This window comes from Dipodomys merriami, unplaced genomic scaffold (assembly GCF_024711535.1).
Source record: "Dipodomys merriami isolate MVZ:Mamm:240054 unplaced genomic scaffold, mDipMer1.0.p SCAF_696, whole genome shotgun sequence".
NCBI lineage: Eukaryota > Metazoa > Chordata > Mammalia > Rodentia > Heteromyidae > Dipodomys > Dipodomys merriami.
The window spans coordinates 335,802-352,439 of record NW_027206286.1 but is presented as its reverse complement, the minus strand read 5'-3'; the positions used below and the strand labels follow the sequence as shown (position 1 = coordinate 352,439).

Here is a 16,638-nt window from a genome sequence, read left to right as displayed (position 1 = left end):
TGGAGGAAGTAGATCAGACGGGGGCGTGTCCTGGAACGGTTCATCTTCCCCTTCTTCCAGTGATCCCTCGGTCCTGGTAGTCCTAGGGGGAGCAGCTCTTCTTTATCTGTATTCCCCTTGGTGTCCATGACAAGGACTGCGATTCCTTCCTAACTGTCCTGTGGGGAGCAGCTCTGCTTCATCACCCGTCCCCCATGATGGTCTTTGACAAGGACTGCGGATTGAAAAGTGAGCCCAAGTAAACTTGCATATTTTAAGTCATTTTTCTCAGGTTTTTGTAACAGCAGTGGAAAGCTGACTAACCCAGGCAGGAAAAAGCAGGTAAAAGAGCAAGTCAGCTGCTTTGAAGAAAAATGATCTGATCACCAGGGACAGGGAAAAAGAATACCAACTTCTCTTTATTTTCTTTACATTTACTCATTTATCAAAGAAGCACTGTTGACAAATGAGAGGATGACATGGAATAATTCCCATTTCAGCAATTTCTATAATAGGATCTAATGTTTAAGAGCTTTGCTCTTTAGGTGAGAGTAAAGACAAAGTCCAGGAAAGTGACTGAGTTAATTCCAACACCAGGGATGCTGGAAAGGCCAGCATCAGTGGCTTTCAGACCTTCTTAACCACACCCTCTGAGGAAACCCATGTTACATTAGGGTCCAGTAAACACATACAGATGTGGCTGGAAGTTCTAGGTATTCCATATCACACCCTGCTTTTTCTATTTTATTCTTTCTGCTGGATTCATAATCCACTGTAGAGTGAATTTATTTTTTCCTGGCACACTAAGGAATTCTAACCTCTGTCGGACCAGTGCTAGCTAGTGGACAGAAGAAAAGAAGGCTGATTCCATCAGAGTCAGTGCCCAGTGCTGCCCGGCTCCTGCAGCCCTCACGCCTCCACCAGGCACTAGTATTCATTCTTGCCTTCCCCAGAAATGCAGCTCCCCGCTTCCATGTAACCGCGTCTTTGTCCTCACACACTGCCACTTTGTTTGCTGGTCCTGCCGTGCAAGCCTCACTTCTTTGCTCTGGACACTGATTGGGTGGTAGCTCAATGGCCTTCATACACCCGAAGGGAAGGATCTCCCGATTTAGGGCAAGGGAGGAAGAACTGGAAGCAGAGTTTAGAGGGAGGGCTGGTCTCCCGGACAGCAAGCCAGTCAGGGAGGTCTTGTCAGTAATGCTGGAGGGGATGCAGAAGAGTGCTAAAGCCAGTGAATTGGGATCACAACTGCAGGGTCTTGCTTACTTTTCCCCTGCTTCTTTTTGTCTGCAGGCAAGTTCTACTGTAAACCACACTACTGTTACCGACTCTCTGGCTACGCACAAAGGAAGAGGCCAGCGGTGGCTCCTCCGTCTGGAAAGGTAATGGCGATTCTTCCTACAAGTGGTAGGGAAGCCGTAGGTACCCCATCAGGATGGAACCCGCCACCGCTTACTGGTGGCAATTGGAATAGGAGATGTCCTCAGTGGGATTAGAGTGGTTGAAGTGTGGGGAGGGAGCTAGCTTTTCAAGCAGGGTTTTGGGTTAGGAGCTTTGACTTAGGGTCCCAGCTTGCTAGGCAAGTAATCTTACCACTTGATCCATGACCTCAGTCTGTAAGAACAGTCTTGATTCTACTGATCCTGCTTCCTGCTCACTCTGTAAAAGATACATCCTTTCGAATTGGAGGGTGCCCTCTTGCTCCTTTTCACATGGTTAGAGCTCTGGTGCAGAAAGTATCGGCCTGAGGGGATCCCTCCCTTTTCTTCAGCCCTGCCCTCAGGTGTTGAGCAGATGGCGCCAGCACCAACCTTGCCCTCCACTGAGGAGGAAATGTGACTGCAGGCAGTCTGTATCTGCCAGCCATTTAGTCCCTGGTTGTGAATTACTTGTCTGAGCCCATTATTTCTTTCTTATTTTTCTTTATCTGTGAGAATGGCCCCTCCACCTCTCTGTCAAGGTGACTTGAGTACTCTTCACTGCATGGACACCGTCTGTCAGCATGCAGACTGCTTACTGCATCTTGAGAAGCTTGGTTGACTGTGGAGGGGTAGGGGGAAAAGATACACTCTGCACATGAAGTCCTCATGGCTTCCACCCATGGGTGGAAGATCATCAGGGAAATAAATACTTCCATACAGACTCTTTCCTTCTCGCTCTTCCCTAAACAATGTAGTAGAAACTGTTGTCACACCATTACATTGTGTTAGGTATTCACACCATTACATTGTGTTAGGTATTTGTAAATCATATAGAGATGATTTAAAGTTTATGGGAGGAGGCTTTTTTTGCATGTATGTGTGTGCTGGTTCTAGGGCCTGAACTCAGGGACTGGGTCTGTCCCTGAGCTTTTTGCTCTACCACTTGAGCCACAGCTCCACTTCTGGCTTTTTGGTGGATTACTGGAGATAAGAGTCTCGTGAACTTTCCTGCCTAGGCTGGCTTTGAACTACTATCTTCAGATCTGTTCCTGAGTCTAGGATTATTGGCATGAGCCACCAGTGCCTGGCAGAGGATGCTGTTTTAAGAGACTTGAGCCATAGGTTTTCACATCCATGGGAGCCTTGGAACCACTTCCCAGCATACCAAAGAATGACGACTTCAGGAGATCTAGACTTTGACTCACAGTGACTTGTGTGAACTATGCCCCCATTTCTTTAAGGAAAGACTGACTGTGTGAGGAATACCACTCTCCACTGACAGGCTAACCAGATGAGTGGTGATTGCCTCTGAGGTTGAAGGGCTTCAATCAGTGTCACTTTCTTTTTCTCATGGACTCTTCTAGGAAGCCAAAGGAACCCTGCAGGATGGCCCAACTGCAGACACAAATGGACGGGCCAGCACCGTCGCCAGCTCAGCTGAGAGAACTCCAGGTAGCTTCACTTCCTTGTTTGGATGGGTGGCACGTCACTCTCTTGGCCTTTGTGACAAGGCCAAGGGTATGAGCCAGCACCTCCAGAGCAACATTTCTTCAATTGGGTATCAAGTGGCCCAGAACCCTTTGGACTCCTTTTTTATGTGTCAGCTGCTTGCATTCGGAGTCCCCTTTCTCTATGGCCTGTCGGAGGTGCTGGTGCAGATCCGAGGGGAGTTTCACTGGCAAGCTGTGAGCCAGTGACACTGCCATCTGGTAAACAGTGTCACCCAAGTTGGGGGATGCGTATTCAGTCTCAAAGTATGGTACAGCACCCTCCTCCCCCACCTCCTCAACACTGCCGGGGGTTGGGCCAGACCCTGCAGGGAGATAGGAACCCAGAAGAGGCTGCTGTGTTGCCAGTCCAGCAAGTACCCAGAGTAACGGGCCTCCCTGTGGTCCCTGCACAGGACCCCTTTGACAGCGCGCAGAGCTATGTAAGTCTGAATTCATCTTCATCTCAGCTTGGAATTCTTGCATCCATTCCCTAGTTAGGTGTCTGGATAAGTTGTCACTGCTCTTGTTTGTGACCTGTGACTGTTAAAGGCATAGGCTCCATCCTAACCACCTCAGAGCATTTTCAGTTTCCAGTGAGAGTCAAGGCCTTTCTGTTGCGTGGTCTTTACTGCTTCCTGCATTAGGAGGTGAATTGCACCACCCTACCTCAAAAAACACGGTTGTTCTGGGTACTGCAGGACTGGAAGGGCTCATGGCACAAGGCCTGTGGAGAATATTGTGTTGCTTCTTTCCCTTGAAATTGCCTCTGTTCCTCATAGAATTGACCTGTGAGCACCGTCCACACTGAGGTATGTCTATCGATCCACACCGCTGGGAGGTCCTGAGGGCCTCATGGAGTCCCAGGTGTCCACAGCACAGTCACAGTCACAGCTGAGATGTCCTCTTGTTCACAGCAAATACACCTTAAGCAGCTGTTTAAAAACTCACACAAAAATTAGGGACTGTCTGCCACGTGCCAGAAACTGTAGAGAAAGAGCTAGTGGTAGAATTTTCATGATCAGAAAGGGAATTATTCTCTCAGCCTTCACGTGAGTGGTCCCCAAAGTTATTTTCTTTTCCTGCACTAAGGAGCTAGCGTGAGCCTTGGGGTACTTGTTCTGAAGGCTGGGTGTGAGCTCCAGGGGCAGAGCTTTACTGCTGGAGAGGCAGAGCCGACATCGCCCTCCGGGTGGCCTTGTGTTCCGGTACACGTGCCCTCGTTGCTCTCTCAGCCTCTGGTGAACCATCTTCTGGCACACGTGCCCTTGCTGTCTTCTTGCACTCCAGCATCCGTTGTACTCTTAGGCTTTTTTTAGGGGTCCTGTATGCAGGGCCAACCGTTGATAGCTGTGTTTAAGCCATAAATGACCTTTACCCTTGAACAGTCTTCAAGCCCTTTGAGTCTTCTCGTGAGATACTGACAGCCTTCCATAGTTGATGCCCTCCGATAAGGGGCGTTGCTGGCAGAGAGAGTCCCAGGGATCTAGACAGGACTTTGGCTTCATCCGGGAGTGTGCATCTGATCAGGTGGGAGCACCACTGAATCCCAGCGGTCGAGTTTGTTGAGGAACCCGGCTACTCAGTAAAACAACTCAAAGAAGTCACACTTTCTTCTTGAGTAAGGCGTACAGAACATTCTCTAAAAAGAGTTTAGTAGAATTTAGGTCATTCTTTTTTTTGGGGGGGGGGGTCCAATCGTGGGGCCTGAACTCTGGGCCTGGGCGCTGTCCCTCAGCTCTTCAGCTCAAGGCTAGCGCTCTACCACTTGAGCCACAGCACCACTTCCGGCTTTTTTTTTCTGCTTATGTGGTGCTGAGGAATCGAACCCAGGGCCTCAGGCATGCAAGGCAAGCGCTCTACCACTGAGCCACCTTCCCAGTCCTAGGTCATTCTTGAATAGCCACATGTGCTTGCTTTCCGGTCTTGGTTAGGTTGCCTGTCTAAACTGAAGGCATAATGGAATTCAGGTTTTTAGGAACTCCATATTAAGGAGTTTTTAAGAGTCCCATAGAGAAGGAGAATGCTTTACAAAGCAAGGAAAGAAAATGAAAGTTGTCAATGTGATCAACATCAAAACAAGTAGGAATCAAAGCCCTGAGGGTATTTCTGTTCTTGTGGTGCTCATAGACTGAGTTAGAACGTAGCTTGTCTATTACAAGGTGTTCAAGATATGGCAGCCCAAAGTATTCTAGCCTGAACCCATGAGGCGATCTAGGCAAGCATAAAGTACCCTCTAAACAACAAAAGGTCAGAGCAAGTAGGACTGTCTGACTCTGGAGACCCAAGCTTGTGCAGTTAGAGCTCTGAGTACTAACTATGCCACAAGGCTTTGACATGTCTCCCTGTGAGCTAACTTTCCAGCAGCAGCTATAGAAAAGGAACAAAACTGTAGTGATAGCTTGTAGCTATCATGAAACCAGTTTCTTTTTCTCATTGGCTAGAGAGTTGCTTTTTAAAATTCCAAACCAAAGCTTAGATTGCTTAACTAGAATTTCTTCCAGAAAAGCTTCAGAAAACTCAGGCTTCAGAATGTGTGTCACTGAGTGGTCACTAACCAGATCCAGTTGAGCTCCTCCTTTGCTCCCCAGGCCAGTAAAGGGCCTGAGTGAATGAACCTGATTGTGCTGTGTGACAAACAGTCCTGCCTAGAGCCACATTACGGGAGGAGCAGGAAGAGGCAGGACTCTAGAGGCACTGACCCCGCAGGCTCTGGCTCTGTGCCTCCTTCTCTCCGCGCTGTTTATCTCTTCTCCCTCATGTTCTTTCCCCCTTGTAACTGTAGTTGCCAAAAGAAACCCCAAAATCAAAACAAAACAAAAAAGAAAAAGAATTATCCACAAGTTAAAAGAACCTAGTATAGGCCTGGTTTAAAGTGTCTTTCTTTGGTGACCTAACCTGTAAGTGCTGTCTAATCTAGTGTTTGGGGTACACTGTTTACAGTATTTTTGTTATGTGCTTTTAATATAGAAATCCTCTTCTGTTCTCAAACCTGTAAATACTTTGTTTCCAAGCCTCTTAGCTCATTGCTGTGGATTAGTGGACCTGGCACAGATTTCCTTACCCTGGCCTCATAGTACCTGCCCTGAGTTCAGGGAAAGCTTAGACAACAGGTAGAGGAAGAAACATCCCACATGGGAATTACCCTTGGTTGCAAGTGTTTTGTATTCTATTTGTCTAGAGGAATCCCGCTTTTTACCTCCGATAGCAGACAACCAGAAATAAAGAACAAGGCTCCTGAAGTGTTACAGGAAGGTAACCAAGCTGCTTCCCAAGCTCAGCATCCAAGAACTTTGGCAGTGAGATGGTAGAGAGCAAGAGGGAGGAGCACACTGGTTGTCTGTTGTCTGCAGGGAAGATTGTCTTCCTTGAAGAAGCCTCAGAATTAAGTAGCAGTTTACCTGCTCCCCGTTTCCAGACACCTTGTACATGTTTGTATCATGAACTGGATGTTAGGAAACACAGGCATTGCCCACACCAGCCAGAATGGCCACATGTCATTTAACCTGGGGTTCTTTTCCAATGAAAGAAAGTGAGGAAATCTTTTACTGCTTCTCCAGGCTTGTCCTCTTACTGTCACTTATCGAAAATTAAGGAGAGAGAATTTTGCATTCTAGCTTATCTCCCCAACCCTTTCTAAGAGCCATACTTGGGTTGGTGATAATGTGTAAATATTTATATAGTCATACATATCTATATAATACACATACATCTATGTGTATAGGTTTGCTTTCACATGGATGGATATTTGTATTCTCAAGAGGCAAAGCTTCTTGCTGGTCTGGAAATGGCTGAGCTTTTACCCTGGAAACTGGCTGTGGCCTAGCTCCATGCTCCCGTCAAGATTTCAAGGGAGCACAGTGTGGAGGTGCAAACGTTGAGGGCTGAGTCTCACAGAAGATGATCAGTGCGCCCAACCTCAGGTGACTGTGTAAAGAGCAGACAAGGAAAGCAGGAGTCTTCCTGGGGCAGGGAGCGGTCAGTGATCCACACACAGAAAAGTGGAGCATCCCGCTTTCTCTCCCATTTACTTTGATGCTTCGCACTGGCTTTCCTGAGTTCATGATTTCCGTTATCCAGGGTCCTCGATGTTTACTGTATTTTGGCTGTCTCCTGTAGGTCGGGGACGTTAGGCCCTCCTCGCTGGGGCTGCACCGTGCCCTGGGAGATCTGCCCAGTGAATTAAGGGGTTCACCTTCTTCTCCTGGGCCATTCACTTGGGTGGGGCAGGCAGGGAAGACAGCAGCTGATAACTGTAGCTACGGTACAAAGAAGCCAGGATGAGGGAGGATTCACTGTGCCGAGGGACTTCACCTGTCTACTCTAACCTTCCCTAATGCCGTTATTTTTGCCTTTGTTTTTAACCTACGCTGTTGTGAGTTTTTGGTGTGTTTCTTTGTGAGTCTTTTATTTAATTGTATAACTTTGTTTTTGCCGTTACTGTGAAACCAAAGTGTTGTGCGTTGTTTTTTATTTTTTATTTTTTTTAAACAAATGTTGCATTCTTATTTAAGAGAATAAATTCCAAACAATCTTCAGGTTTCTGAGTTTTTCTTTTCCTTCCCTTTTTCCTGTTTGGAGGGTGGGGAAGGGGAAGCTCCGGCCAGTCTGGGGTGTAGGCCTAAAAGCCTCTATGCCTCAGAGCCCTTGCTTCTGCTGTAGGGCGGGAAAATACAGAGGGCTGTGGAGACTAAGCTGCCTGTACCTAACATGTAGAGTCCCGGTAACAAATGGCCCTGTGCAGGGGGTGAAATGGTGCAGGACTTTCTGTTTCACAATTAACTGCAAGTAGAGAAGAAGGAGAAAGACGCCCCTGTGCCTGTGTGTCCCTAGACAGGAGTGGGGACCCATTGTATGTCTTCCCTCTACCTTGACGGTCTTCCTAGGGTGCCCTCAAGCGGAATGACTGTGCTGAAAGTTCTTATTCTTTCCTCCCTTTGCTGGTACCCGGCACTGAGTTAGGGCATTCAGTTTCATCTGGCCACTGTCAAGCCTAGAGGGACAAACCTATATTAAGAAATAGACTCTCCCATCTTACATACACGACTCCTGACCGTAGCAGTGGTGGCTGCTCTTGCAGTGTCCACTGCATGGGTCTAAGGCCAACGTCAATACTAATTGGGCAGAAAGAGTACAGTACCTTAGTGGGTAAACAGGACACTCATTTTCCAGCTAGGGCAAAGACAAAGTACAAAACAAAAGGGACGGGGGGTACGGTTCAAGCAGTAGGGCCTTGCCTAGCATGCATGAGGACCCATTCAATCTCAAGTACCACCAAAAAAAAGAAGAAGAAAAGAAAAAGGCCTCACAGGCCTCTTGGAGCTTGGGAAGCAGCAATTAGGCCTATCTGAGGAGTTGGGGCAGCAGAGGCCCTGTCGTTCTAGATAGCATACTCCCCACATTAAGAACCTGGGCCCCAAGCAGCTCTTAGCTGTGCCCCCTGTTGGCCCTCAGAGTAGTCTGGGGAGAATTTATCCCAGCCCAGACTTACTGACCTCCCGTAGCTACTCATGTATCCCCATGTGCTGTCCTCCCCTTCTCTGTATTAGTTGGTGTCTGGTGCCTGTGAAAGGAGGGAGAAAGAGCGTGAATGTGTTGCAGTAATTGATGATCTAAAATGGACCAGAAGCCAATTATAAGGGCAGTTGATACATATATATGATTTTCAAATTCTAACCCTTGGTTGCTCTTGCTTTCTCATCTTGCAGTCATGAAGGAGAGGAGAGCTTTTCTCTAATGACAATATACTAAAGTGCATCATAACTGGTGTGACTCTGCACCATCCATTGTGAATACCCTGCAGATTTCCCTGTGGAACTCTGTTCTTTTCTCAAACTTACCTGAGATCCTCTCTCTGTCTCTCTGTTTCTCTGCTCTGTCTCTCCCTGTCTCTCTGTCTCTGTCTCTGTCTGTCTCTGTCTTTCTCTCTCTCTCTCTCTCTCTCTCTCTCTCTCTCTTTCTCTCTCTCTCTCTCTCTCTCTCTCTCTCTCTCTCTCTCTCTCTCTCTCTCTCTCTCTCTCTCTCTCTCTCTCTCTCTCTCTCTCTCTCTCTCCTCCCTCCCCTTTCCCATACTTTCCCTGGCAGTTCTGTTTCCCTAAGTAAAAACACTGTGGCACAGATACAGAAGACCAGGCCATGGAAACAGGCCACTCCTCTATATTCACACTGAAATATAGGACAGGACGGTACTGTGTGGGCCCCAGACGTATTCCTCCTGAGGTAGTAATGAAAGAAAAACATTCTGGAGGAGCTTGCCTAACCCTAATGGTGGGGTAGAGTTCAGGAAGAATCCTCCTTGAACTCAAGTCCCTTTAATAAGGCTCCTAAACCTCACCAAGACTCTAGACTCTGTCTTACCTCACAGCTCACATTCAGCCAAGTATCCAGCAAGTACCAGCAAGTAGTTTAGTCATGATGAACAGGGCGGACCCTGCAGTGCTCTTGCCTAACAAGCCCGGGGACTGCTGCCGCCTCTGGCTTCTGCCCAGACTGCTATGCCTCTGCTTATAGGGCCTGTAGGGGGCGGGTTTGCACAGAGGTGCCTTCCATGCCGACACCTGGGAAAAAAGGCGGGCCTCCAGGCATGTGGGTCACTCTTCACATCCTTCCGGGTGTTAGCAGTCACATGAACACTGCCTCCCTTTTACTTCCTGTGACATCACATAACCAGCTTGGGAACATCTGCTGAATGTGAGTGACACAGGAGGTTGAGCCACCAATAGCTAAGCCCTAAGTGAGGCTGACTCAGCCCTGCCTTGGGGTTGATGGCCTTTCCTCAACAGTGAGCTGCATGCACAGGTGTAGGCAGAATGTTCCCCGAAGGGGAAGGCTTACGCCCCTCACAGAAGCGTGTACAAAGGGAATGGAGGGCCCTGCCCCGTCCTGCTGTACTCTCTAAGGGCCATGCTGGGATAATTAGTCTTTACAATTTCGCTTGGCATTTTATGCTCTTTTTACCTCTACTTTTCCCCATACTCAGCCCATTGTGATTGTGCATTCATCCTATGAAACTGTCCCAAGTGTGATGCTACCTGAGTGCTTTCTTTGCGAAATATCCGTTATGCTTCCTTGTCACAAAATTACCGATCCTTTCATAGAAAGGCTACCTGATTTCATTTAGGTCCCTGCTTGCTATTGTTGATCCTGAGTAATTATTTTATATGAAGTCCTCTCTGTCACCAGAACTCAGGCCCTCATAGTCGATGTCTCCCCATCCCCAGACCCTGAGGCTGTCTGGATGCTAGGGTTGGGCTGGCCTGGTGTTGACCTGTCCAGTGCTCTGAGAAAGGGGACTCCTTAGAAAGCATAGGGCTCTGGGTCTACAGGTGACCAGTACTGCTGGTTACTAAAGATGATTGTCAGGCAAGGACCTCAGGATGCTACAGGGCTTTATTGGTCTTGGTTTTCCCCAACCATGTGGCAGAACTAGGGCTTGTTTCATTGGCAGAGGCCTGCATGAATGTGTTTTCATGTAGTTCTCGTGTTCATTCAAGGTTAGGGAAGCCAGAAGTACCGTGGAAGGGAATTCCAGAGAAAGGAGACTTCTTGGCACTTGATAGCCTACTCGGAATTCAAACCCGAAAATGACAACTGTGTGACTGGAAAGACTAAACCTTAGAGAAAAGAGCTAAGAATCTGAATCTTCTCAATTTCATGGGCTACACCCAAGTTGTGAGCCACGGAGTAGCTGGCACTGATAATCGCAGGATAGAATGGCTTGTTTTTATCTTGTTTCTCTTGTTTTCTAGAAAGACCAGGTTGGAGATAGACCAGCTGCAATTTCTCTCCCAACATTGCACCTCTCGGAGACCAGGCCAGCAGGTTCTGTTTTAAAAGCCAGTATTCTCCCCTAGAGTTGAGTCTGGTGTAGATGACAGAGCCAGTGACCTGCTTTGCTCTTCTCTGACCCTCCCTGGGGAGTGGGCATTGGCCAAGGCACAGTGATGCTGGGATTCAGGAAGGAAGCAGGTGGCTCTGGGAAGTCCTAGCCCAAGTCTGGGATCCCAGAGGGGCCATCGCGCTGGGCCTGTGGTTCAATCCTAGCAGCACAGAAGGAATAGATAGAAAAAAACAGGCATCCTTGAAAAAGCCCACTTCCTCTTGCCTTCCACCACTCTCCTTCCTCTTGACTTCTAGCACGAGAGCTTCTCCATTGTGAGGTGAGAACTACCGTTATTCTCTGACCTCAGATCATTTGAGGACCTGAGTGCAGAGGGTTTCTTTGCCTGCATGCTAGGAAGTGATGACTGCTTGGCAAACTTGTCCTTTTTGTAGAGATGGTATTTCTAATGTGTTACTGAGGTTGTTTGCTGCACCAAGCTATTTATTGGAGAGACATAATGGCCTTAAATGGCCTTAAAGTTTTCTATGTCAACATGAGGAAATTAGATTTTTTAAAATTGTACTGAAGTATTGTTCTAGCTTAGTCAGAGGATCTAAACTTTCACCCTATTCTTTAATTCAAAACATTTTATTCAGCATCTATCCTGATTTCTCCTGTGTACCAGACACACAACCATTCCCTCTTCAGCAGAGCCTCTGGTTTGAGGCTCTATTCAGGCCTGTGAGCAAGACAGAGTGCTCTGTAGAGATGTGAAGAAGGGCTATGGGTGTGGCCTGAGTGGTAGAGAGCTTGCCTAGCAAGCACTGGGATCAATCCTCATGCCACCCCAAAACAAACACAACAACCACAACAACAAAACCCGTGAGAGTCTATAAGAGGGGCTTGGGAGGCGGCTCATTTGGTAGAGTGCTTGCATAGCATGCATGAGGCCCTGGGTTTGATTTCTCAGCACCACAAAAACAGAAAAAGGTAGAAGTGGGGTTGTGGCTCAAGTGGTAGAGCACTAGCTTGAGCTGAAGAGCTCAGGGACAGTGCGCAGGCTCAGAATTCAGGCCCATGACTGACCAAAAAAAAAAAAAAAAAAAGTCCCTGAGTTGAAGCTCTAGTATGAGCAGGAAAAAAATAATAGATAAATAAAATTAGGAACTTTTTGAGTACCAGTAATCCATAAGTAGAAAATCCCACAGCATGAAATATTCTGTCTTTTGGGAAGTTATTTTAAAATACTGCATAAATTTACCTTTAAGCTATAATATGTAAAGTAGATTTGGAGCATAAATGAATCTTACGTTCAGATTTGGGTTCCTTACCCCAAGTATCTCATGAATATGCACATTCCAAAATAAAATCCTAAATACAGAATACTTCTGGTCCCAACAGTTTGCGTAAGGGACGGTCAACTTTTACAGGGTGACAGGAATGTGACAATTCTGTGGCCAGCATAGGTAGCATACCTATCACAGTTTCTGATGCATTTCCTTACCTGCCTCATGTTGTACAATTTGAGGACAATTTTGTGAACACAGACCCTGCTAATAGGAAACCACAGAAGACTTCTGTTGGGGGAAAGAAACAGGGGCAGAAATAACCTTGCCTGGCTAGTGACCACACTGCTTTGGTACTTGCAAGTGTTTGATGCCCTCTTAGAATAAGAAAAATATATAAACTATAAAAGAAAAATGTGGAGCCGGGTGCCAGTGGCTCATACCTGTAATTCGAACTATGCAGGAGGCTGAGATCTGAGGATCACAGTTCAAAGCCAGTCTGGGCAGGGAAGTCTATGATATTCTTCACTTAACCAGTAAAGTAAGAGCTGGAAGTAGAGATGTGGCTCAAGTGGAAGAGCATTAGCCTTGAGCACAAAGAGGCCCAGGAGCAGCACCCAGGCCCTGAGTTCAAGCCCTAGGACCAGCAAATTAAGAAGAAAGGCAAAAGGAAGGAAAGAAGGAAGGAAGGAAGGGGGAGGAGGAAAGAAAGAAAAATGTGAGCCCAGACAAGCAGAGTGGCAAATAACTCCAGGTGCAAATAAGAAAAGGCCAGTTTGGTGGTTCCCAGTCAGTACCTAATCATACGCAAACTGCAGGGGCTAAAACATGCCTGGGAATGACTTCCTCTTGCTGCAGTTGGCTTGGGTCCTCCACGGATACCAGGCCATACTGTCCAGCCCAACTCCAGTGATGAGGGCCCCCTGAGGCATAGCTTCATATGTCAAGATTCCCCAGGTGTGCCTGGTCCTCTGTTTCAGACAGCTAAGGAAAAACTTTTTTGGGAACTTGTTGTTTGAAAGCATCTCACTGTATAGCTGAGGCTGGCCTAGAACTCTCATTTTTCCTGCCTCCCTACTGCTAGATTACATGTATACACCATCCTGATTTCCAAGTTAATTCCTCACTGTATTGTGACCAGCCCAACTCAGGTCACTGGAGCCCAACGATTACAGAATCTGCTCTGTTCTGCTGATCACCTGGCACAGTACCTGGCCCAAAGCAGGTGATTGAGTAATGGAGTAAATGGGCTCAGCGTCCATCCTGTATAGGTGGAGCACACCAAACAAAGACCCACTGTTCCTTTTCATACATGTTTGTCAGATTCCGATTTCATTCAAAGTTTTACCAGCTAAAAAAGTGGAACTCATCAAAGTAGAGAGTAGACTAGTCATTAGAGGAAGGAGCAATGAGGAGCTCAAATAAAAGGAATCAAAGCACCTGAGACAAGGGGTTAACCTGTGTTCTGTAGCACCACGTGGTAGGGTCATTGTACCAGACACTAAATCATATATTCAGAATAACTAGAAGAGTCCCAGGGTTTCTAACACACAGAAAGGATACATTTTGATGAGATAGAAATGTTGATTACTTTGATTCTATGTATATATAAAAAAGCGATGTATAATACAAAGCTTACGTGTACTAAATTATCATATTACACTCCATAAGTATGCATAACTTATATGTTGATTAAAATCTTTTTCTTTTTTTAATGCTAGCCCTGGAACTTGAACTCTGGGCCTAGGTGCTGTCCCTGAGCTTTTTTGCTCAAGGCTAGTGCTCTACCATTTGAACCGCATCTCCACTTCCAGCTCTTCTTTTACTGGTTAATTGGAGATAAGAATCTCGTAGGCTTTTTTGCCCAGACTTGTTTTGAACTGCCTGCCATCCTCAGATCTCAACCTCCTGAGTAGCTAGGATTACAGGCATAAGTCACGGGCACCTGGTTGATTAAAGTATTTTTTAAGGGAAAAAGAAAGAAAATGGGCCAGAAAATCATTCAGAGTAGAGGAGAATAAGGTTTTCAAGTGTCATGATCTCTTATGTGCCCCAAACCCTGAAGTGACCTAAGCACTGGGGTCCGATTGCCACTGCAGGAAGGCCAGGGAATGGATGCAGGAGGAGAGCTGTCCACTGACGCCCTGGGAGATGCTGTGCTGTCTCCTCTTCATCCCTCCGTCTGTCCAGGAACCAGGCAGAACAAATAAAGCTCTGGCAGCTGGGCTGAGTCAGCTGAGGGCTGTCCTATTTCAAAGTATTTCTTTTTTGTTTTGTTTTTTTTTGTTTTTGTTTTGGGTCCAGTCGTGGGGCCTGAACTCTGGGCCTGGGCGCTGTCCCTCAGCTCTTCAGCTCAAGGCTAGCGCTCTACCACTTGAGCCACAGCGCCACTTCCAGTTTTTTCTTTTTTGCTTATGTGGTGCTGAGGAATCGAACCCAGGGCCTCAGGCATGCAAGGCAAGCGCTCTACCACTGAGCCACCTTCCCAGCCCATTCTTTTAGAATGATGTCTAGAGCTTACTGCGGGCAGAACCTCAGGTCAAGCCCAGAGCCTTCTTCCTATTTAGGATGCAGCCCAGATCCTGGGAGCTGTTTTCTTCTGGTATGTGTGAGGCTATAATTGGCCTCCCCATGCCCTGAGCTCTGCCCGCCCTGACTTACTTAGTGATGTATTGGCCTTGGAAATTATCCCAAGTTCTTTCATTCCGCGTTTAGCTGGAAAGTCCCTATGCAGCTGTAGTCACACTGAGACGTGTGGAGTGCAGGGGCTATGTGGGTCTTGACCCAGCCGCCTGACCCAGCTAGTTGTTTGCCTTTCCAAACCAGCTCCTGCCGGTGATTTGGGCCCCCTCCCCCTAGATAGGATTTACTGTGTTGCCTAGGCTGGACTCAGACTCCTGGGCGCACGTGAGCCTCCTAGGCAGCTGAGACTAGAAGCATGGCCAGGCACGTCAACTGCCAGTAACTTTATCTCCTCCAGGCTCTTCTATCCGCTGAAGCAGGGCCAGGTGGCCACTGCCCAGGCCTCCCTCACTCTCACTTTCTGCTCTCTGAGTCTGTCTTCACCCGTCTGGCCAGTGTGACCCAGAACCCCTTGCTTATTTGTTTTTGCATTTCCCCCAGAGTACTTTAGAGTCCCGGGTTGGGGATGTTAAGCTTAGGGTGGATTGTAGGAACTGGCCTCGCCTCATCTGAGGACCGCCTTCCTGCTCCACCTCCGTGGGGAATGAGCCCTCAGACACCCTGCCTTCCTGCGTTCCCTTGTGGCTAACAGCCAAGGGGGAGCTGGAGGTGTGGGAACTGCCCGGGTGGACGTGTATTGGACAGAGGCAGCTCTACTCCCCACCGTGTTTTGTTGTTGTCTTAGCTCTGGCTGACTCTAAACTTGTAGTCCTTCTGCTCAGCTTCCCGAGTGCTGAGATTGCAGGTTTGTGCTACCCCCTAACCTTCTATCTTAGTTTTTGCAAAATCTCCAGCAAGAGCCTTCTTGCGGTTTTCGTGGCCAGAACATCCTTCTCTAGGGGCTTCATGTATGAATGGTCTGGATAGTTCTCAGTGCTTCTGGTTTCTTTTTGTTCATTGTAGCCAAGCCCAGAATTAAATCAACATTTCTCCTTCCCAGAGCTTCAGGCTTGGACTGCCAAGTTCTGATGCTTGATGATTTACTTGTCTGCAGGCCTTGGGCAATCTAAAAAAAAAAAAAACACTGGGAGGAAGGTAGACTGTCTGTTGTTCCACATGCCGGATTCTCTGCTCTAAGACAGTTCTGTGAGGTTTTACATCCTTCATATTGAAAATACGTTGGTATGAAAGAATGTAGTATGGATGTTTAAAATGACAGATGGGCGGTCTAGGCACTGGTAGGCCAGGGCTCAGGTAAACTCATTACCAGGCATACACCTGTATTTGTAGACCCTTCTGTCCAGGGAAAATTTCTCTACAAACTTGAAATCATCTTCCTGTAACTCTAGCACCACCTTTTTACCCTAGTACTTACCTGGGGCTCTTTCTCATGCCGTTGAGAGGTTCAAAATCCTGTATACAACAGAAATGCCAGGCCTCCAGAGCATTATCTGTGCAACCTGCCAGTCATTGCTGAACAATACTCCAACTCCTATCCTTTAATAGAGGTCTACCTGGGACCTGGTGTGGCATTTCATGCCCAAACCCCATATGATTGCTATTGCTTTAGAATGTCACAGAAACCATAAACCTTCCCTGGACAGATCACAAGACCATGCGTTGACCCGCTGTCACCTGATTTTCTGCTTCTCAACCCCTGCTAGTAAGCCCAGAAAGACCTAAACACAAGTACATGTTATATTCCTTCACATTTCTGCTTCCTCCCGTCTCTGTCATGTGATAATGTTTGTGGTCTATAATAAGCCAAGACCACACATACACTTCTGCAGAGGTCTATACGAGTTGCTACTGGATGTCATATGTGTTGCTTTACAGTATACCACCTGTGTACAAGACTTAAGTAACAAAGGCTCAGTGGAGCCGAGTCTGCACTCCACAATGTGTCCATATGTTTATAATTTCATTCAGCATTCATACTAATAACCCTGGGAGGTCGGCATCATAATCCGTAAGACCGTATGAACCCTGAGTAGTTACATAATTTTTTATTCTTGTTA

At 47.2% G+C, this 16,638-nt stretch overlaps 1 protein-coding gene across 13 annotated transcripts in view; it reads left to right on the top strand.

Annotated features, from left to right (window-relative positions):
* The window catches only part of LOC138816396 (F-actin-monooxygenase MICAL3-like), a 156,525-nt gene that overhangs the window by 91,271 nt on the left and 48,616 nt on the right, over positions 1-16,638 (top strand). For all 13 annotated transcript variants that reach the window (XM_070006118.1, XM_070006117.1, XM_070006116.1 and 10 more), the window contains 2 exons: positions 1,276-1,364; positions 2,768-2,855. In XM_070006118.1, coding sequence (XP_069862219.1) covers positions 1,276-1,364; positions 2,768-2,855 — 177 coding nt within the window. The remainder of the gene's footprint in view (positions 1-1,275; positions 1,365-2,767; positions 2,856-16,638) is intronic.